This window comes from Vespula vulgaris, chromosome 3, assembly GCF_905475345.1.
Source record: "Vespula vulgaris chromosome 3, iyVesVulg1.1, whole genome shotgun sequence".
In the NCBI taxonomy this organism is placed as follows: domain Eukaryota; kingdom Metazoa; phylum Arthropoda; class Insecta; order Hymenoptera; family Vespidae; genus Vespula; species Vespula vulgaris.
This window is the reverse complement of record NC_066588.1, coordinates 4,361,474-4,384,073: the sequence shown is the minus strand read 5'-3', so window position 1 is coordinate 4,384,073 and position 22,600 is coordinate 4,361,474. Positions and strand designations below refer to the sequence as shown.

Below are 22,600 nucleotides of genomic sequence, written 5' to 3'. Positions count from 1 at the left end.
AGTGGTTCGCAGCGCCAATATCAGTAAGAATTAGAACTAATAATTATCATGACAAAAAATCGTAAAAATTATATAACCTGTTATTTACGAGCTTATAATGATCTTATATTCAATAAAAACTCATTCGAATAATTACCGTAATACTGATAAATAAACATAATATGTTAATATCTTCTATTCATTAAGAAACAACACCAATCAGAAAAGTAGGATCTCCAATTAACCAATCAAAGCACAGTGATTAAAAAAATACGGAATAAAAGATTAAACATTAATTAAAGAGTAATAAATATAAAAAAATAATTTGAATTATTAAATAACGAATATAACAGTCAAATGAAAGAGATTCTCGCGGGATTTCAATAAGAATAAATCTGACCAATCACGATTGCTTTGAGAGCAATAAGAAGGGAGACGGATGTTAAAGAGTAAACAAAAGAGAGTTGTAACGTCGAAGAAAGAAAAAAGATAGGAATAAGAAAAAAGATTTTTATTATCGTAAATCGAAGACGCGAGAAAACTTATTAAAGTAAAGAATGGTAAGAAGAGTAAGAGAAATGTATATTAAAATAATGAAGTATGATCGGTGGGGATAATGAAAAGTGCAGCGACGTTCGCAGCGCCGCCACGCGTTAGAAAATAAAGTATTGGTTCGCTGCAGTGATAGTGGTGACGGTGACGGTGACGGTGACGGTACGGTATCGGTGTCGGTGTCGGTGGCGGTGTTATGTTAAGATAGTAGGTGTGGTGGTGAGTAGTGATGTGGTGGTAGTGGCGGCGGCAACGGCGGCGGCGGTGGTGGCGGCGGCGGTGGCGGCGGTGGTGGCGGCGGCGACGGGGCCGGGCAGAGTCAACATCCGGCGACGACGGTCAGAGAGATGCGCACGTTTCGTCGGCGCTCGTCGTGGAACGAAGGACGCCGCGATCGCGATTTCGGGACATGAAAGGGAGATGAATGATTGCGAGAGGGAGACGACGAGGAGGACGTGAGAGAAGCGCCGGTGCTTCCGGGGGTGTCGAAGAAGAAGAAGAGACGACAACAGAAAGAGAGAGAGAGAGAGAGAGAGAGAGAGCGAGAGAGTGCGAAAGAGAGCGAAAGAGCGAGAGAGAGAGCGACGACAATTCGAACGAATCTCTTTGCTTTTTCCACGCTCGTGTGCTGTTTACCCAACCTTTCCCCCCTTCGTGAATGGTGTTGTGCTTTAAGATCGACGCGCGTCCCTACCCTTCTTCTTCTTCTCGACTTTGCGTAATCTCTGTGTGTTACCGATTCGGGGATAGGTATATTTTATCCTCGATCACGTCATTACACGGGAGTTAAAGACACGTTATTACGAATTCGCATTACTCATTGTAAATTCGACGTTTCACGGAATAACGCGTTCTGTCTTCGTGTTGTTTCGCGAATCGTCGTTACTCTCGATTAAAACGAAAAGAAGAAGAATAATAAAAGAGCTACTAGTGGCAACACGGACGGCACCATAGACCCGATATTGTCTCGATAGTTTTTAATCTTTTTTATTCGTATTATTTTTTTTCTTTTTTATATTTTATTTTTCTTCTTCGAAGTAAGAGAGAGAGAAAGAAAAAGAAGAGAGAGAGAGAGAGAGAGAGAGAGCTTGCGCGCGTGGTGCTTGCGCGGACTCCATTATCTCTCTCTCTTTCTCACGCGAGGAGAGAACCGGCGAAGCCGCGAATCATCGCAAAGTCCGCGCGGCTCTTCTCCTACGCGGACCGCCAAGTCCCTTTCCCTCGCTCCTTTCCTCCTCGACCCGCGCCTCCCCTCCCCACCAATCCCGGCGAGAGATAGTTCCTCGCGCGACGACGACGGCAAACACGGCGTGGACGGACGCATCATACACACGAGGTACGAGAGCCTACCATTGTCCGTCGCGCTTTCCTTTCGCTAAGAGCTCTTTTTATATTTTCCTCTCTTACTCCGATCTTTTATCACCGCTCACTCTGATCTATCATCTTTCTCTGTCTTTCTTAGTTTCTTTTCTTTCTTTCTTTCTTTCTTTCTTTCTTTCTTTCTTTCTTCCTTTCTCTCTCTCTCTCTCTCCTATTTCTCTTCTTTCTCCTTTTCCAATTCTCTATCTATCTCTGTCTTTTTTCTTTCTCTCTCTCTCTCTCCGTTCTTCCCCTCCTCCTTCCTTCCTCGGGCGGTACGTCCTAGGGATCGTGTTCTCGAGGAAGCTCGAGGCGGTTATCCGTCGCGGCTAAAACGAACCAAAACGATCAAACGACTCGAGAATTTGAAGAAATAGATATGAAAGAAATCTCAGAAAATTTCTACGATGGTTCTTCTTTACATCGAGATCTTTGTTCTCTTTTACGTTCATCGATAGACGAATACTCGTTTAACCAAGTTTTAGTTTTCTTTTTTTCAATTTTAGAATACGTCAATCTCGTACTATGATATTTAAAGATATTTAGAACTTTACATTTTGTGTAATTTAATGTCTAATGTTCTTCATTTGAACTTGAAGATATTTTCCTTTCGGTCTATATTTTCTCTTGTACATATATATGTAATAGACACACTCTTTTTTTTTCTTTTTTTTTTCTTGTTTAAATATTACAAATTAAGTTGACGAGTTGAGCGTTGTAAGATACTTATTATCTCAATAGGTGTTTCCTGTTTTATGACAAAAATGTTATGTGTACAAGTTTTTTTTTTTTTATGTCAACAAATTGCTTTAACGTGACATGATAACCTTCACGTTATGCATATATTGCAGAAACATGTCGTCTGGGGCAGGGTCAAGTGGAACCGGAAGAGGTCGTGGTTCATCGTTGGCAGACAATAAGCCAGAAAACAAAGAAACCAAGCCAAATCCAAAGATGTCGAAAGCTCTAGGAACTTCTGCTAAAAGGTACCAAACTTTTTTGATTTATCATTTAACGTTTACTTTGGCAGTTGTATCCATTTATAATTATTTTTATTTGTTTAATATTTTTATCGCAGGATACAGAAAGAATTGGCTGAAATCACATTAGACCCACCTCCAAATTGCAGGTTTGTTGTTATCGTAATTAGTATGCGCTGCCATTATTTACTTTTGGTAATTATGGTATATAAATTTCTTTTTTACAATCTTATCGTTTGTTTTTACAGTGCAGGGCCAAAAGGAGATAATTTGTATGAGTGGGTATCTACGATATTGGGTCCTCCAGGTTCTGTATACGAAGGAGGTGTATTTTTTCTTGACATACACTTTTCTCCAGAATACCCCTTTAAACCTCCAAAGGTATATTAGATATCAAAGCTTTCAAAATACAACGTTGTTTATTTTGTAAATATAATTTTAATGTTTATAAGATACACATTAATATTACCTTTTTGTAGGTCACATTCCGAACACGTATTTATCACTGCAATATCAACAGTCAAGGAGTGATCTGTTTGGACATATTGAAAGACAATTGGTCTCCTGCACTTACAATTTCAAAAGTGTTACTTTCTATATGCTCCCTTCTCACAGACTGTAATCCAGGTACAACATTTTATAATAGTAGTTAGTAAATATTTTCAACGAGTGGTCTGTAAGCTAACGCTTAATAAAATTTTCTTTTACAGCTGATCCTTTAGTGGGTAGTATAGCAACACAATATTTACAAAACAGAGAAGAACACGATCGCATAGCACGGCTATGGACCAAGCGTTACGCTACATGAGCATATTTGTAATACATATGTAACTCCTATTAGTCTCATGCCAAGTTCTCATCAACTGCTGTTCTCATCAAAACGTCTCACAATAGCTATTATACATCTTTATCCATGATTATACTGGTCGAGAAACTCTACGTGAAGACCTTTTGAGATCAGCTTGACCATGATTGTGATGTGCTTTATTTCAAGGATGTAATGTGCCTAAGATGAATGAATGTGTGTGCAAGTATAATGTGTTAGGGCATGAAATAGGAGTTTTTCACCTAAAAATTATGACGGGATAGTATTTAAATGGATTGTATTGTATGCAAACAATACCAAGCCGATACTGCTAACACTTGTAGGGTAGGTGATATCATGAACAATATAATTAAAAATTAAATTATAAGTAATTAGGTGCATAGTTTGTGAAACGTGAATCTAGAAAAGCACGATTCTCCACAATGTAAACTCCAATATTTTTATATTTACTCAATTTTATTATATTTTTAAATTATATTGTTTAAATGTAATTTTAATTCAATTTTATCCAAATTGGCCATACCAACATTACGTGCACCTATTCGGAATTTTTACCAAGTACATCTTCTCCAAAGAAAATATTGGAATTCGCAAGAACATAAAATCCAATTATAATATTTGGGGCCACCTGCAAAATCTTTGTAACTGTAAATAAATATCATTTCCTGTATATTCGAACTAGTACATGAAGAAACTGGAATTTCTATTGTCTACATGCGTATGTATAAATTGTCTTATTAGCCATAAGTATTCCGTATTATCACATTACCGTACTTCATTACTCTTTTTTTGGTATTTGTACTTTATTTTTCTTTAGGAAAATGGCTGTGCCACAAAACAAATTAAGAAATGTTTTACTCGTTTTATAATCTGTTGTGTAGTAGCCATTTCATATTCAATGTGTTCACTAAAGTATTGAATTTTTTTTTTCTACTAAGGGATCCTTTTTGGATTATACGCTATTGATCAATTTATACAAATTTTTCTTTCATGTAATTTCTATATAATTAGAACACATCTATAGCAAGAGACGAAAGATAATGGCTTTTAATGGCAAGGTGGACCAACAGACCACTTTGTAAATAATTCAGATCGAAGGAGCAAGTTGTTGCTTGGAAAACTGGGTGGTAATGTGTGTGACTGCAATTTATATACCTTGTAATAAACAATCAGTAAAACTCATTCAATTTAACATTGTACAGTTTTATGATGTAAACTAAGCTTTTAAGATTTTTCTCTTCGATGTCAGAATTCTCTTGTAAATATCACTGTGTGAAATGACTTTGCATGATGAGGTGAGACTTTCTTTCTCTTTCTTTCTCTCTCTCTCTCTCTCTCTCTCTCTCTCTTTCTCTCTCTTTCTCTTCTCTTTTTCTTTCTCTTACACCTCCATTATAGACATAATCGTTTTATTCATAATTTTACTCGGTTCCCAGATTACTTGAGAATGTTAGGTCTTCTGGTTTTTGTAAACTGTTGAACGAACATCAAATTTTGTATGTTGCTTAGTGTGAAAGCGGCGCATTAATTCTATTTAGGAATTGTAAATACGTCGATATACATACATATTTGTCGAACGTGCATATTTGCTGTTTATAAGAGTAGTAATGGAATATAATCAATCTTGCTCTTCCTTAACTAGAGAGAGCTGCAAAAACAAAAACAAAAAACTTTGTCTATGAAAGTGCATAATGCAGTTTACTATAATATCCTGTTAAATAGAATTTAACTAAGGATCGCTCTCCGTTTGTATTCCTTTTGTAACAAATCATCAGGGGAAACGTTCCATTCCAAGAAAATAATTAATTCCAATTTTTATCCGTTCTTTTTTTTTTGAGAGATTTCTTTATCTATAAGCTCTTCGATTAAGTGATATTTCATTTCGCAATTTTTATTAGACAAAGAGATTATGTTACATTGTATTTTAAATATATTTCATATGTTCAAAGTTATGCTGCATTATTCACAAAAATAAATATGCGCTATCCACAGAAACTATTTAACTGACGAATGCGATTGTAATCTCTCTCATTCACTAAAGACAGAAAGAGGCTACAGCTCTGGTGATATCAAAATGGCAAAAAAAAAAAAAAGAGAAATGAGAGATCCACTAATCCTAATCAATGATGGATGTTAGTCTGCTACCGAATGGTCTGCATAAATATAAATTACAATAAAATAAACTGATTATAAAATTATAATATCGCGGAATTAATTTTTTTCCTTCCTAAATTTGTTATATATATTTTATACGAGGTGTACAAGATATACAAGATTAAATACAAGATGATTAGTGTAATTAATTTATTAATATACATAAAGGCTAGACAAATATGTGCTAAGGACATGTCGTTGGCTCCTAAATTGCCAAAAAATAATAAGTTATATTAAAATAATGGAATTATCTTAATACAAATTTATCAATATAATTTACATTTTTATAGAGAAGAAAAAAAAATACAAGCAGATAAAATATATAATTTAGTATAAATTTACACTCTTGTAAGAATACGGTATATATATGTAAAATACCAATGCTCTCATTAATACTGATTACAATAATCTTTATCAGTCTTATCTCTTGCCCAATAATCAATGTATACCAAGAATCTAATTGAGATTTATAAAAAAACAAAATGACGATTATTGTAATTAAAAGGAGCGAACTTTGGACAGGTGCCAGTTTTGGACAAGCTATGTTGCGCAAGACAGTTAAGTGACATTAAAACTTTTTTTTTCTCTATATTAATCATTTATAACATATGTCTTCTCTCTTTCTATAAGTTAGGCACACTTTAATCATATATATTTCTTAGCTAGATAGTTTATAATATACTGTGAATACAATGATCTACGAATGTTTCACTTATATCCATTCTGAGGTCTTGCATATTTAATACTACCAGAGTGCATTTTAAAACATACATACATAATACAAATATCACTGAATCTTTTTACACCTCTCTTGTTGTACATTAAATAATTATGTCATCGTGATTTTTCAATTGTGAAAGAATATTGTAGCAAATTTTCAAGTACCATATGTGTATATCATCATCATCATTAACATAACTTGTCGTTAACAATAACTGTCCTAGTTTCAGCTTATTCTTCTCAATAATACAAGACTTCAAGAAATAATAGATAATATTATGATATCAGTTGCAAGTACTTTGATTCGCAAAATCGAGACAATGTAGATTTTTTTTATAGCGATTCTTTTTAAATTTTTCTGTTTTTCTTTTCTTTTTTTTCTTTTTCTTTTTTTTTTTTTAAATACAATCCTAGTTGGTATAGAACATGTGATATAGCATATTTTAATATAGGTATTTAATGACACAAAGGACCATTATTGACAAATTGACAATGTTAACCAGTTAATATATCATTGAAAGCTGTCCTAAATACCAAAATACATCAATATTTATGTCCGTGATTATGTAATATGAGCATTAAGCATCAATACGAGGAGAGATATTGTGTATATATTGTTTATATATATATATATATATATATATATATATATATATATATATATATATATATATATATCACGATATTTTGCCAATTACGAATAAAAGTACGCACATTTCTAGAAAAAATACGATATCATTACAAATTTGGTACATGTAAGACTGCTGCAACATTTGATAATTCTATTTAAATAAAGAGTTGTTAAAAAAAAGGTATCTTTTATATCATTCATATTTAAATATAGCAGAAGCAATAAGCCATTTTGCATAATAATGAGTATTAAAACACAGGCTTTTCTCTGCGAGTAAATCTTTGATAACCAATCCACACTGTATTGTTAGAGGGAAGATTAGGCAAAAATAGCTCATTGTTTCTTTTTATATATGATAATAAATTAAAGAGGAATGATGGTTGTAGAGCTATTGCGAGCACGAAAATTAAGCAGCTCAGGTCATGTTAATATCTATGCTTCTACAAGGAGCGAAGACATATTGTACATAGATGAGAAATCTTTTCTGTGATAATTATTTTTACATCATGGCTGCAACACATGGCACATCAATTGTATTAATTGTCATTATCGCTCACTTTTTTTTAAATACTTTTTAGTAATTTCTTTATTTTTATTTATTTATTTTTTTTTTGTTCCATTACGATGATGGTCTTGTAGCATTATACATAAAAAGAAAAAGAGAGAGATTGTTACATATATACTCTTATAGTCGCTATGCTCTCTTTGGCATTTTTGGCATGTAATGGCAGTAAATCATTTCATTTTTGTTAGAGAATTCTTTATAAAGAGAAATCAGAAAATAGTTCTTCAAGAATAAATCTTTCCAAGATATATGTTCTCTTTTACATTATGTGTGTAGAAAAGTTATTTTAACACAATTTTAACATCATTCCTCTTTGCTATACATTTTCAAGCATTTCAATAATTAATAAAAATGGTCATATTCGCAATGGAACTATAAATATCTTTCTGCCAATGTATGATGAACAATATTATGAAAAATGCCCCTTAATTGATGGCAGATCAGTGTGCTGTGGTTTCGCTGTAAGTAAAAACATTACATCACTAGATTTTTAGATACATCAATCGAATAACGTAAGTGCACTGCATATTGACTAAGCAATAACATATAAAAAGCAAACATTCCATTGATAAAAACGTAATTATAAGCGAAATGTTTATTACCAGCAGTGTCCAAAGTCGACAGACCTTTCGCTCTATAACAATGAACAGATTGGCATTGACTTTGTTGTGCCATTTTATTACCTGCACTATGTAGAAACTTTTTTCATTGGTTAGTTTTTTATATATATCTCTCTACAAAGTGCTAAAGATAAAATTATTATTTGAATCTGACGTTGTATATTCATTATATAGGATATGGCCATTAATCATAATTATAACACTACGTAAACTTTACACCGTAATAAACAACAAAATATCTTAATAATAGATAAATAGTAATTCTTAACTGTAGTTTACGCATATATATATTTTACCGTTTTACACGTCATTTCAATATGCAAATACTCGCGTTAAATCTATTATACTTGTGTACCTTTTGTGTAGACAAAAAGGGGATATATACCTGTTAATCTAAAAATCTTTGTTCATTTGTATCAAAACAATGAATGTACCAAGAAATAGTTTGCTTAATTATGATTTTCAATCACAGATACATTTGAAACTGTACAGTTTTCTCGAGTACTTACATAATCAATGCTTAAATCGTGAAAACCAAATAGACTAGCATTATTATAGTGGAGCCCTAATAAATAATCTATATAGACATATATTCATGCGAGAGAAGAAAGCTTTTGCTTTTAACATAAATTGCATCTGTTTCACTTACTCCTTTGCAGATTTAATAATATATCTTTTAGTATGTAAGAAAAGAAATTTAAAAATAGAAAAAAAAAAATGACGATATACCTTGCTATCGTTTAACATCAACAACGCCATTCCTTACGATGAATATTTGTTTAGCCAAGACTATTTAAAATTTGTTTGAAAATTTTGCAATTGATTTCTTTTGGAAATATAATATCCGAACTTAAAAGATTGATACAAAAAAACTACTAAAATATAGTCTCTCTAATAAGCCGAACGATCAAATACAATATAAACATTTTACATGAAGCTCGTAGCAAAACCTGAAATAATCTGTGCCAGTCAACTGATATATTATATGTAATTTTTTGAATCGTGTTACCCATAGCTCGGCTATAACAGTATTACGAAGCTGAATGTATATACGATTAGATATTACGTATATATAATTGTTACCTACAATGCAAATTTATAGGATTTACAAAAACAATGTGTTGTAGTAGTGATAGATTATTATAGTAATATACATATAAAGTCTTTAGGTGTTGTAAATTTAATGTAAAAAAGTATACGTATAAAACATATGAAAAGATCTTTATGACTATAGAGAAAGCCCAATTACCAAAAATAGTATCAATTTCGTACTTAGTATACCAATACCATTCGTTCAACGTATATTTTAAATTGATCAACCCCTTTAGAGAGATAGAATATTTAACGCAAAGTGTGTCAGTAAGATAAGCAATAAAAAAGAATACACTCTTGATGTGTAAATTGTGCACCGAGATTGTAAGTTATATATAGTTAACATAACAAAGATAAGGGTGATGTAACCAGTGTAACAGAACAGTACTTATAAAAAGTGCATGTTAGGCATGTTGCAATTAAAATTTGTGTCTGTCAGCTTACACAGTCTCGTACTCGCGACGAATTGAGCGAGCCAAACAGCACGCAAAGATTACTCCGATCAACTGAAACCAATATAAAAAAAGAATAAAAATATCTTGTAACAAGACCTTTGTCACAACGCGTATGTTGGTAATATCAAATTCAATTTTTTCTTAATACGACTTGCGATCGCAATAGAATAGACCAATATACTGGGTGTCTCATTTAAACTCGTTGTCGTTTATTCTTTCGTTTTTTTTTTAAAGTTAGGAACTACTAATGATATTTCAAATGTGATTTAAATCTAATTTTCATCGAAACAAAAATCTTTTGTTGTGACATTCTTTCGCATATCATTAGAAAATAAAAAAAAAAATATATATATATAAAACGTCTTGTCTCGTAAAGAAATTAAAATTTATCTTACCTGAATAAGAGTAATTCCTATGCCAACAGATGCTAAAGCCAAAGAATTGTATTTAATGGTCTGTTCTAACTTGGACATGCAGCCTTCAGAGTTGGAATAAATCGAATTCGAATCACATTTATCACCAGCAGAAATTTCAGTACAACAAGAATTCGGTATAACATTATCCATGTAATCGAGCTTGGCCCAATCTGCTGGACTTTCTATACCACAGCATCGTAACTATAATAATAATATTATCGAATTAATGGATAGATTTATGGGGATATCATGTATACAAAACAATTATTATTGAGCTCGAATATCACCAAGGACTACGAAGGTCTCTCTTGGTTGAATTATTATTATTATTATTATTAAACTCATACTAAGCAACGGAAACGCGTTCGGTAATCGATCAAGTGATTCTTACACAATTTCCCTTTCACCAGTGAAGATGTATATATTGTGTAAGTATGTATACCGGGGGGTCCTATTTGAATTTATCGTGATATTTCGATAGAAATATAAAATTCAATTAAATGATAATAATAATAATAACAACATATATATATATTATATTCATCGAATATTAAAATAGAAAGTATTGAAAAATGCTATAGATAAATAGCTTGATAAAAGATAATATGGCGACGATAATTACCGATAAAATAATACGGTAAATTAATTCTTTTTATTTTTAAACCGTCTACTGTTACCAACATACAGTGATAAATAAATCAGGAAAACCATAATGTCATATATATATATATATATATAAATTAGAAAAATAAATGATTATGATATTACTGTACTTTATAACGGAGATATTCAAAATAGTAAATTCAATTGGGACACCGTATACATTTATAAACTGTACTTATACATAGCGTGACCCAGTGTATAACATACTTCGCTTAAATACCAAGTTTATTAAGTTACCTGATCGATCGAGCTTAAATATCACGTGTAAAACAATATATATATATATATATATATATATATATATATATATATATATATATGTTATGTAATATTTCGATAAAATAATGATTTTTAAGATTTTCTATAGAAAAGGATAATGACGAAAAAGAATCGTTTTACGTATATATATAGGGAACTCGAAATGCTAGGAAATATTCAAGGATCCTTGTAGTATCATTAATACTAAGCTACATACAAATAGAAATAGATATGATACGTGTACGTAAGTTAGTATGTGGTAAGGTTATGTGGAATGTACGTGGTAATATACGAGTAGTATATTCTCGTACCACACGTACATATATATATATATATATATATATATGGGGTACATAGATACAATAATCTAGCATACGAGGGAAAAAGAGACGAAGTAGATATTGATTCACAGTTTACAAGGCGAATACGTATATACGTTTGTACAGTATTCCGAAAAAAAAGAAATAAAAAAAAAAAAATAAAATAAAAATAAAAAAGAGAAATAAAAACTTATTCAATTGAATGGCCAATTTATTTTCTTAATCTTCAATTGTATAAGAACTTGTAAAATCTTTCGAAGAACTTAATATTACTTTTATAATAAGAACTTATTATGGAATAAACTTTTTCCTTCGCAGAAAAGGATGAGATGTAATTCTATTCCAGCAAGCAATATGTACGTGTATGCGCGTATGTGAGTGTAAAGAAAAAAGGTAAGGATAAATATACAAAGAAATTATGTATAACCGGTTTTTATTTACTTACGTCGTACTGCATGATATCCCAGGATTTACGAATGTCATCATCAGTTTTGTATTGATAAAAGGTTGTATTCAAATGATTAAGTAACATAGAATCCACTTCATTACGCATTACGTAGCCTGAGATACCTATACCCAATTCGAGCGCAAAGATGATCATCAAGAAGACCGAGTACTAAAAAGAAAATGAAGATAGTATAGATACAAGGAGATATGTTTGGATTACATAAAAAAAAACAAAACAAATAATAAATAAATAAAAAAAAAATGGCGACTATAATAATCTCAAAAAATGAACGGCACGACAAATGGCGGTAAATGAATTTTTCTCTGTCTTTTTTCTTTTTTAAACTTGCGTACTGTTATCAACATGCAATGATTTTCCTTTATTGCGCCGCAACAACCAAAGAACGACACCAAGAAGACTACAACGCCGACGATTATCATTAAGACAGGTGCGGCGAAGAACCAGCTGTCGACGAAATTGTTGTAAGTGCTGTAACCGACCAGAATTACTGCGCCCACGGAAATGAAGACGATACCGCTAATCTGTAAAAGAACAAATAAATTTTCATCAAGAAAACTTATTTTAAATAACGAAAGGATTCACGTAGAATAGGAAAAGAAGTTCTGTCTCTATTTTTGTCGTTATTCATTAATGATTCATTGACTTATCGATCGACGACAACTTCAGTAGTCGTTGAACTCGGACCAAATAGAGACGTTCTTATAAAGTAATTATTTGTTATCTTTGAGATAAAAGAAAGAAAAAGAAAAGAAAAAAAAAAATAATTACAAGCTTCTGTAGTAGCTAATATATTGAGTGGTATTATACAAACTATCTATAAAATATACATTGTAAGAATGAAAATACAAAAATAATAATATAAGTTGAAAATTTATATTTTTGTTGATAAGAATGGATTAAAAATTTGCCTGTTTCAAATTGTGAAGTACACACGTATATATTGATAAGATTCGTTGAAAAAATGTTTATGACACCCTGTATATATTTAATAGCATATCTGAAGTCGTAGGTAGAGACGTCTTTGGATAGACACTGACAAAAGTTCTACCTACGCTTTGTCTTTGCTTTATTTATACACGCCTTGTAGATACGAGAAATACGCCTACCTATATAATATTATATATATATATATATATATATATATATATATATGAAAGAGAAAGGAATTTTTTTTATTATTGTCCTCGAATCATATTCTATACATTTCCTTTCAGAAGAGATTTTCATTTTCATATAATATTATCGATAATTTCGAACGTTCGAATAATAGACATTTAGTTCGTCCTTCTATGATTAAAAGTTACTTTGCGTCCATGAAACAGTTTCTGATCATTGCTTATAAACCACTGGTACCACTACGCGCGTGAAATCGATCGTGCGCGACCTAAGTAATCATTCATATCTTTACGCGAAAAGCAACAACTACTAGAAATACGAACGAATTTATTTATTGATTCGGATGGTGTCAAATCGATCGGTAAAAAAGGATAAAAACGAATCTCTCTCTCTTTCTCTTTCTCTCTACTCTATAAAGAAACAAAAACGAAACAAAAAAAAAAGTTAATTTTAAGATGAAATATCAAACGATCAACCAATCATAAAGCTCTTTCATTGCCATTATTATTATTATTATTATCATTATCATTATCATTATCATCATGGCATCTTTCTAATAGTAAAAGTTTAAATAATCACATTGACCTATCCTAACCTTTAAAAAGAAGATTGTAACGATGAAATGAAGCGTATGAAGTGACGCAGAAATATAGATAAAACGAGTGCGTCTCATAAAAGGGTTTCAATTAAGGGCAAAATTATCCGTTAGATGAGTTAAGTAGGGCGTGTATTCGTCACGGACAAGGCAACGTGTGTGCATATAAGTGTGTGTATGCGCGCGCGTGCGTAAATATTATATACATACATTATATATATATATATATATATATATATATATATATATATATTATAGAAAAGAGGGCAAGGTAGATGCTGAAGTTCGTATTGTAAAACGAACCACGCACTCTCTCACTCTCTTCCTCTTTCCCTCTCTCTCACTCTCTTGACTCCTTTCTATATGTACATATATATATACACACACACACACATATTGTATGTCGGCAGGTTTATTAACCAATAAATAATGAATATCTCTGCGAAACCTAGTTCTCCGTACTTTCAAGAGAAAAACAAATGGACAGACACAGATAAATGTCAAAATGTATTGGTCAATCAACCATAATCTTTTTAAGTATGTTATATACTATATTTCGTTGTTATTGACTGAAGATTATTTCGGTCACTTGTAGCAATTGTTTCGAAAATAGATTTTTCATGGAAAGAATAATGTCTACTTGTTGTTAGAAATCGAAATGAAATGAAATAAAACGAAATATAAAAAGAAAAAAATAAGTTTACGATCCCTTTCACTACATTTTATATATTCGCTCTATAAAATTTAACCTATAGGAAATAAATGAAACGTGTAAAAGCAAATGGCGCGTTATAATCTAACCTTTTCATTTATGATCCTTCTTTTTTTTTTTTTTCTTTTAAGCCACCATGGATGCTCGAACAATCTCATTACTAATCATCATTACTCAATAAACGCGTCTTATATAATTTATTAATTATTAATCAAATTACATTGACATTTTGGATAAATTAAATGACTTAAAAATTATTTCTCGATATTAAATTATCTACAAATTGTCTCTTATTGATTAACATAAATGATAAATATGCTGAATTAATAAATAAATTTATTTATTATTGAATCCAATTACGTTGAATTTTCAAGAAGATTAAGTGATCGAAGAACCTAAAAAAGGAAAGAAGTCTAAGCTCATAATTAATTCTTAGCAGTCTCGAACAGACTTCCGTCTATCAATTTGCATTCGTTTAAAAGAAACGGTTAATGACACGATACGACACGATACAATACGATACGATACGAATAAGAAGAATATCAACTAAACGAAAAAGGTACTAGAATACGTGATATATAAATCGTAATGGATAAGACGAGTAGTATATAAAATGTCGATTCGATTCGACGTAGCACTACGTTAGTCACAATGGTATCGATGCTATCGTCCTTTCTCCCTCCGACTCGTTCAAAACATGTCCACGTATATGGTTTGTACGCTTGGCTAACGGAGGTCGCGTACCACCCTACGTTCACATATATATCCAAACACATATACATACATATATACATACATTTTACTCTCTCGAGAAGTTGACCCCCCTTCGACAGAAAACGACGGGCATTGCACGTATACGTATACAGTGTGTTTCATAATACTCGGACAAATCTCATTGTAATTAATATTTAAAATACATATGCGTAGGTGTATAAATAAATATGTACGCATATACAGGATGTTTCATAATACATGAATAAATATAATATGATCGATACTGAAATTTAAAAACAATAAATAAACTATTTTGAAAAAATGGGATGAAATTTTGTTGTTGTCATAGTTATTTTGATGGATGGTTATAGTTATTTATTCATTTTTTTATATATATAGGATGTCTTTTATATAGAGTTTCATAAATAAGTCACATAATTGTATATTGTAACAGTGTGACGATATAAGAAGTAGGTAACCTTGTTCACTCTTTGAGACCAACGAAGTATTCGAATAATGTATGAAATATTTTTTTTATTCTCGCAATTAAAGAAGATAATTATTTGGTCTGCGGGATATTCTGTTTATTTCTGACTAATAAATCAAATTATTAGAACATAAAGCAAGTAGATCCTTACTCAAAAATGAGGTTACATTGAATATGTTTATATGAAATATGTCGAGTGCAACGTCCACCATATTGCGAGAATTCATATATTATGAAACATTCTATATATATATATATATATATATATATATATATATAAAATACGTGTACACAGCCACTATATACACAGGGTGAGTCAAAAGTTTCTAAGTCATTTTGAAGATAAATTAAATCGATACGATTTTTAAGAATTTTTGGCCCACCCTGTATATAAACATACTAGTCCAACGAACGTGTGACTTTTCTACCTATATTCAAACCTAACAGACGGTAATACTTAAAAGTATGTATGTGCAATATGCACGGCGATAGCTAGAACGAAAAAAAATTGGGCCATTTATGTACATATGTACAATATGTTCATCCCTTGCTTCGTCCCTTACGATAAAACACGTACCATATAGTCTTCTATATCGAATGAACATAACCTACGATACTCTCGTAGATATTCTTTACTATTACTACCCCCTTTTTTCTCTATTTGTCGTTTAGTAGTAGAGAAAGATTTTATCGATTGGAACGATAAAGAAATTTATTATCAACGGAGCAATCGAGAGGGGTTATTTGACAAAATAAGTAATAGAAGAGAAGAGTGGGTGAAGTAGGAAGGAGGAGAAACAAATATATCAGGAGTACGTGCGAATGTCAGAGTTCGAAAAACTCTGACCTGGTTTCGTTTGAGAAAAGAAGATCGAGTTTTAAGTAACCTCGATCGAGCATTTTTTTTTTCTTTTTTCTTTCTCTCTCTCTCTTTTTCGTATATATGTCGCATGCTTTACACTATGTATAATATATATATATGTATATATACATATATAGTAGTAGTAGTCGTAATAGTATATATGTAGATGTAATTTATGTACATACAAGAGAAATCGATTACGGCCAAAAACGAAGCTTTGCTATTTTTTATTCATTAACGTTTTGTGATCGATCGAATAAAATTTTTCCATCTAGTCGTTCTCATTAGAATTGTTATCATCCTGAGTGTACATGTTTATTCATATATGATCATTATTATTCGAGGGTGTGTGCTTATATAAGAAAATAAAAGAAATTAAATGATAATAACAAAAAAATGAAAAGAATAAATAATGAAGTAAAAAAAAAAAAAGAACAACAATAATAATAATAATAATAATACAAAGATATGATTAATTATTTGGATTGATATACGATTAATTATTTGGAAATGAAGTAAAGAATAATATATATAAAAAAAAGATGAAGATATAATTAGTCTTTAGCAGGAAAAAGATAAATAATTCAAAACGAAATTTTCGTAGTAATGAGTCAAAGTTATATTGTCAGTGGTTACAAAGCCCACACTGCTTGTGGGTTCCTTTCTTTTGTTTCCTTCCACTTCGGCGACTACGACGCGACGTCGACGCAAGAACAAGAACCCACAACCTACTACCACCTCCCTCTCCTTCTGGACTCGTCCATTTCCTATCGAGAGAGAAGAAAGCGAACGGAGGAAGGAACTTTTCCTTCGATGAGTCACGCAATGACTTTAAAAAATAAAGGGAGCTAAAAAAAAATGTAGTCGACTGACTCTCTTTTTTTATATATCTTTCCTTTCCGACAATGTCGCAAAAGAAAAGACACAAACGGAGAAAGAAAGAGAGGATGTATGTGAAAGAGAAAGAAAACAATTATCTCGTATCTCACGACTGTTTCTTCAATTTCGAAACATTACCAACTGAAAATAATCTGGACTTTTATTTGTGACTAAGAACGAAGAAACAAAAAGAATAAATTCAAACTGAAAACATGTAATCTCGAATATGATTTTATATAATAAATAAAAATGAAAAGTAGTGTTATACATTATTGAACGATTGTGTTATATATATATACATATACATATATTTATATAATATTAGATGTATATGTTAGATGTGCGTGTGTCTTATATAAAGTCGATAAACAAACAGATGAATAATAAGATAGTTCCATTATGAATATTCCACTCGCGTTTGATAATAAACGAATCTAATAGAAAAAGAATTTAACAATGAGCGAAATACACACACATACATATACACGAAGTCAATAAATAAAGAAATGCGGAATAGGATAGTTTTATTATGAATATTTCTCTCGAGTTTGTTAATATTGAAATCTAATAAGAAAAAAATCTAAGAAAAAATGTTTCGAGAATATCTAAGCGAGAGAGAGATAGATAGAGAGATAGATAGAGAGAGAAAGAGAGGAAGAGAGAGAGAGAGAGAGAGAGAGAGAGAGAGAGAGAGAGAGACAGTCGTACGCGAAATAAATTTTCTTCTTTTTTCTTCTTTCGGAAAGACGTCAATAATAAGAGATAGAAAGTAAGAAAGAAAGAGAGAGGATGATGACACCGTTAAACCTCGTTACTTACCGCGAATATCAAGTTGAAAAGGAATAGCATGTATTTCACGCAAGCCATACTGCCAGACACCATTTTTTTTCCTGCACTTTTCTCACTCCTTCTTTGATTAGGCGCGAAAAAATAAGGATATTTCTATAAGACGAACGATTCGTCGTCTAGATTGTTTCACCTTATCAATTCGGTATCGATTAGTTTCTATGGTAGCTATTACGCGATTTATTTATATATATATATGTATATATATATGTGTATATATATATATATATATACACTGAGAAACTTTAAGAAATATCTTTCAGTAATTCAGAGCGAATGATTAATGATGAGAACGATACTCCCGCTTCGAACGTTCGTTACGAAGTGTCGTCAAATTACGTATTTTTGTTGTGTTGCGCGGACAGTACGATGTGCCACGATGCGCGCGCAGCTCTCGCATCCCCCACCACTTACCTGAGTTCATGCTCAAGGATGTATCAAACGTAGGTGTTATTCCCAATTCGGTATTTCATCATTTTTGATTTATTTCGTCATCATTGATTTTTCATTGAGAATATTTATAGATGGATAAAAAAAAAATTCATAACGTAGCAAAAGATAAAATCTTTCGATTTCGTTGAACTTGAAGAAAGAAAAAAGAACAAGAATGAAAAATACAAATGATCAAACGAAGTCATTATATGACATAACAGATTCGTGATAATCGATTTTAGATATGATATCTTTAAAGGGAGGTTAAATGATATCTATGAAGAATGTTTAAAATTATTAACGTTTTCGAAGTGAACATTGTGAAAATATTTCTAATCGAATTTCTTTCTATCACCCTTATGTTATTTCTGATGAATACAGCCCTGAGTCTTATACTACAGCGCACCTACGAGAGGCTGTGCTGGGTCTCGAGCTCTCGGTGAGAGATGCATCATGGCGATCCCACTAATTACCGACATTTTTATTCTCGAATTTTATAACTCCTTTGGGAAATAGATTTAGTATGCTCCAGCTTGTTGGGTATTAAAATGAAAATACTTCTTGATTGAACTCGAATATAAAATTTATGTTGCATACAAATAGAAGATTTTTGTAAGTCGTTTGTATGTGGAATGAGAAACGAACAGACAAAAAAAAAGACAGGAAATATTTTATCGTTATTACTATTATTGTTATAGGGGAGATAAAAAAAAAAGAATAAATAAAAAAGAAAAAGAAATAACGAAGGGCTCGATTGATCATTTTATACGAGGGTGGACTCGCTTCGTAGCAGCCCTACTTCGGTTCAATAGGATCCTTGGTTAACAATTACCGCAACGTACATACATACATACATGCATATATACATGCATACATACATACATACATACATACAACATACATGCGATGTATGCACATACATCACTTATGCGAGGTGGGTATAGTTCGAAAGAACGAGACATGTATTCTCATTCCCCCTTTGCCCTTTTTTTTCTTTTTTTTTCCTTTTCTTTTATTTTTTTTTTTATTCGAAATACGGGGATACCTTATCGTCCCTCGTTACATGGCTTATCCTTCATTCACCCTTCCCCATTTTCATGATACATCGATTTCAACGTAACAATCGTATACTACTTCGTTTTATATATATATATATACACATATGCTTATATCTAGTCCGTAAAATGGGTGGATAGCTCTCGATATTTACCCTTGTCCCGAATCTCAAATTGAATTTCGCGGTCACTCAAAACGGCTTTCCGATTGGCCTAACGAGCTCCGTAACGCAGAAATAAGGAAGTGCCATTGGACGAAAACTATGTTCCGTTTTAGGATAATACATTCGTTATGACGTAAAATTTGTCTATAATTATTACAATATAATTATATTGGGTGTTTCAAAATTTTTCAAATATTCAAAATTTTGAATCAAAATTACGAATCAAAATTTAAGAGAAAATAGATATAATAAATTTACAAGTAAAAAGTAGATAAAAAGATTTGTATGTATAATATATGTGCAAGAGTTCAAAAATTTATTATTAACATTAAGTTATAGATAAAGTTATAAAGTACAAACTTGAGACATCATGTAGATACTTTATAAACCTTCTTAGTTTTACTCATTGTTAGTTATGCGCGAACAGCTGTTACTTTCGAGGAAAATAATATTCGTATTTCTCTTGTGCGCAAATAGTCTCGTCGATACTTATAAACATACTACGTTTATCCCCGAGGTAGGTCACGTGATTTCTAAGACATATTCTTTTTCTAATGGTAGACATTTGACGTTCTTTCTTATTTTCGACTTTTCTATTTCTTTTTTTTTTTCTCACGACGTGTCGTCTCAACAGAAAACTATAAGAAAGAAATCGAATGAAACTGATGATCGAATCTGAATCCAGAGGGAAAGAACGTATAATATCCGATGATGATATAAAAAAAAAAAAAATAAAATAAAAAGAATGACATATATATCGTGAATAAATCGTACATTGACTTGAATAATCGAGACCCTATTTATCTATTACGTTTGATTAAAATGTTTTTCACGTTTCAATTGTAGAGTAATTACGCCTTGAATTGAATCGTCTTTAAAATAATAATAATAATAATAATAATAATAACAATAACAATAATAATAATATGCAATTTTATATCGGGTGTCCGATTCGATTCGACTCACTTAAACATTTTTCGTTGTTGGGAAAAGGAGAAAAAAATATTATTAAAATGATTTGGCAATTTCGTTCATGAAAAAAAAAGAAAAATAAAAAATATCGAAATATATAAAAAAAGCTATTTTATATCGGGTGTCCGATTCGGATAATCTTCCTTGAAAACTTTTCATTATTGAGAAAAAACAGAAGAAAACAAATATTATTGGAATGATTTAATGATGTTTTTGCCATCGAAAAGATAATTATCCAGAGAAAGGTGTATTCAAGAAGCAATAACAGCGATAACAGTTAGACACAAAATCCACACGCAAACACAAACATATATATATATATATATACATTCATCTCGCAAATGTAATAATAAATGTGCATATGCATTTGAAAAAAAATAATGAATAAACATATTCACTCGTGCAAAAAATATAATCGTAACTATGTAGTTCACCTTAAACCATTTATTCTTTTTTTCTAAGATTTTCTCTAATCAATCAAGAATAAGATATGGCTCGTTACAGTTGCACGAATTACTAGATATCTTTTTCGTGAAATAATCATTTTCGAATATCCTATCCTAATAATATTTTCATTCAGAAAAAAAGATAATACCGATGATTTCGTAATCTCGTAATAAAGAAGGGATGATCTTGAGAAAGAAGATTTTCTATCGTCAGTGAAAATTGACCGTTCGAATCAAATAATTTTGTTCTAAAAAATATTTTTCATAAAGTCATAAATGACAGAGATGTTTAGATATATTGATCTAAATGTGTCACCCTGTATATAAATACAGGCATATATATGCGAAAGGGAATTTGATAGATGAAAGAAAAACTCGTGCATCGGTACGATGCACTCGATGATAAAAGCGAATAAGCTCTGACGGTCCCGACGCATACGATGCATGCTTTAATTTAATTGCAGGCATCGCGAGAGCGTAGGTGGCAGACAGTCGATTCACTGACCTCTCTCTTTTCTCTCTCTCTGTCTGTCTGTCTGTATGTCTCTCTTTCTCTCCCTCTCTGTCTGTCTGTCTGTATGTCTCTCTCTCTCTGTCTGTCTGTCTGTCTGTCTGTCTGTATGTCTCTCTCTCTCTCTCTCTCTCTCTCTCTCTCTCTCTTTCTCTCCCTCTCTCTTTTTCTCTTTCTCTGCAAATCGTGACGTTAGTGAGGATATTCGTTTTCAAGGGCTTCACTTTTCTAACGAAGGGACTGTTAAGCTTCGTTGAAATTCGATAACAAAAAAGAAAAAAAAATCTGGCTGAAATCCGAAAAGTTCCGATTTATATCCTTGCATCATCGATCGTACATCATTAATAATGATTATACTTTATTACCTAATATGTATATATATATATATATATATATATATATATATGTATGTATGTGTATATATGTATATTAGATTTTCGATTTTACCAAAAGTTTTTTTGGTTATCTATACACAGCTGCTTTATCTGACGATATTTAATTACGAAAAGAAACTTTTGGAACAACCTCATCACGTATATATATTAATTTCATAATTAGTTAAAGTATAATTAACATTGACGGATTTATTTTTCAAGGCTAAATCCGAGATATTCCAAATTTGTAGAGCCTTTCACCCATTCAAATAAATGAATTATGTACAATATACAAAAATTATATTTTTCCTCGCTTCAAATGTTCGTACAAATAATGAATTGAAAAATATACTGTTCAAATTAGATTATGGTCGCA

General features: G+C 31.4%; 2 protein-coding genes across 5 annotated transcripts; one reads left to right on the top strand and one right to left on the bottom strand.

Annotated features, from left to right (window-relative positions):
- The first annotated feature begins 728 nt into the window (after nt 1-728).
- On the top strand, nt 729-5,897 carry LOC127062822 (ubiquitin-conjugating enzyme E2-24 kDa). 4 transcript variants are annotated; one of them, XM_050991639.1, is made up of 6 exons: nt 729-750; nt 2,742-2,876; nt 2,969-3,019; nt 3,119-3,251; nt 3,350-3,497; nt 3,581-5,897. In XM_050991639.1, exons 2-6 carry the CDS (start codon nt 2,746-2,748, stop codon nt 3,676-3,678), a joined length of 561 nt encoding a protein of 186 aa, XP_050847596.1. In that variant the 5' UTR covers nt 729-750; nt 2,742-2,745; the 3' UTR covers nt 3,679-5,897. The 4 variants fall into 4 exon arrangements, with proteins under 4 accessions (XP_050847596.1, XP_050847593.1, XP_050847594.1 ...); XM_050991636.1 differs by lacking the exon at nt 729-750 and adding an exon at nt 798-1,281; XM_050991637.1 differs by lacking the exon at nt 729-750 and adding an exon at nt 798-1,867.
- Nucleotides 5,898-5,985: 88 nt separating this feature from the next.
- LOC127062821 (CD63 antigen-like) lies at nt 5,986-18,597 on the bottom strand. Its single transcript, XM_050991635.1, has 6 exons — nt 18,244-18,597; nt 12,392-12,580; nt 12,036-12,206; nt 10,329-10,550; nt 9,923-9,984; nt 5,986-8,225 (listed from the first exon to the last, which is right to left on the bottom strand). The coding sequence occupies exons 1-6, from the start codon at nt 18,304-18,306 to the stop codon at nt 8,207-8,209; spliced, it is 726 nt and encodes a 241-aa protein (XP_050847592.1). The 5' UTR covers nt 18,307-18,597; the 3' UTR covers nt 5,986-8,206.
- Nucleotides 18,598-22,600: the final 4,003 nt, after the last annotated feature.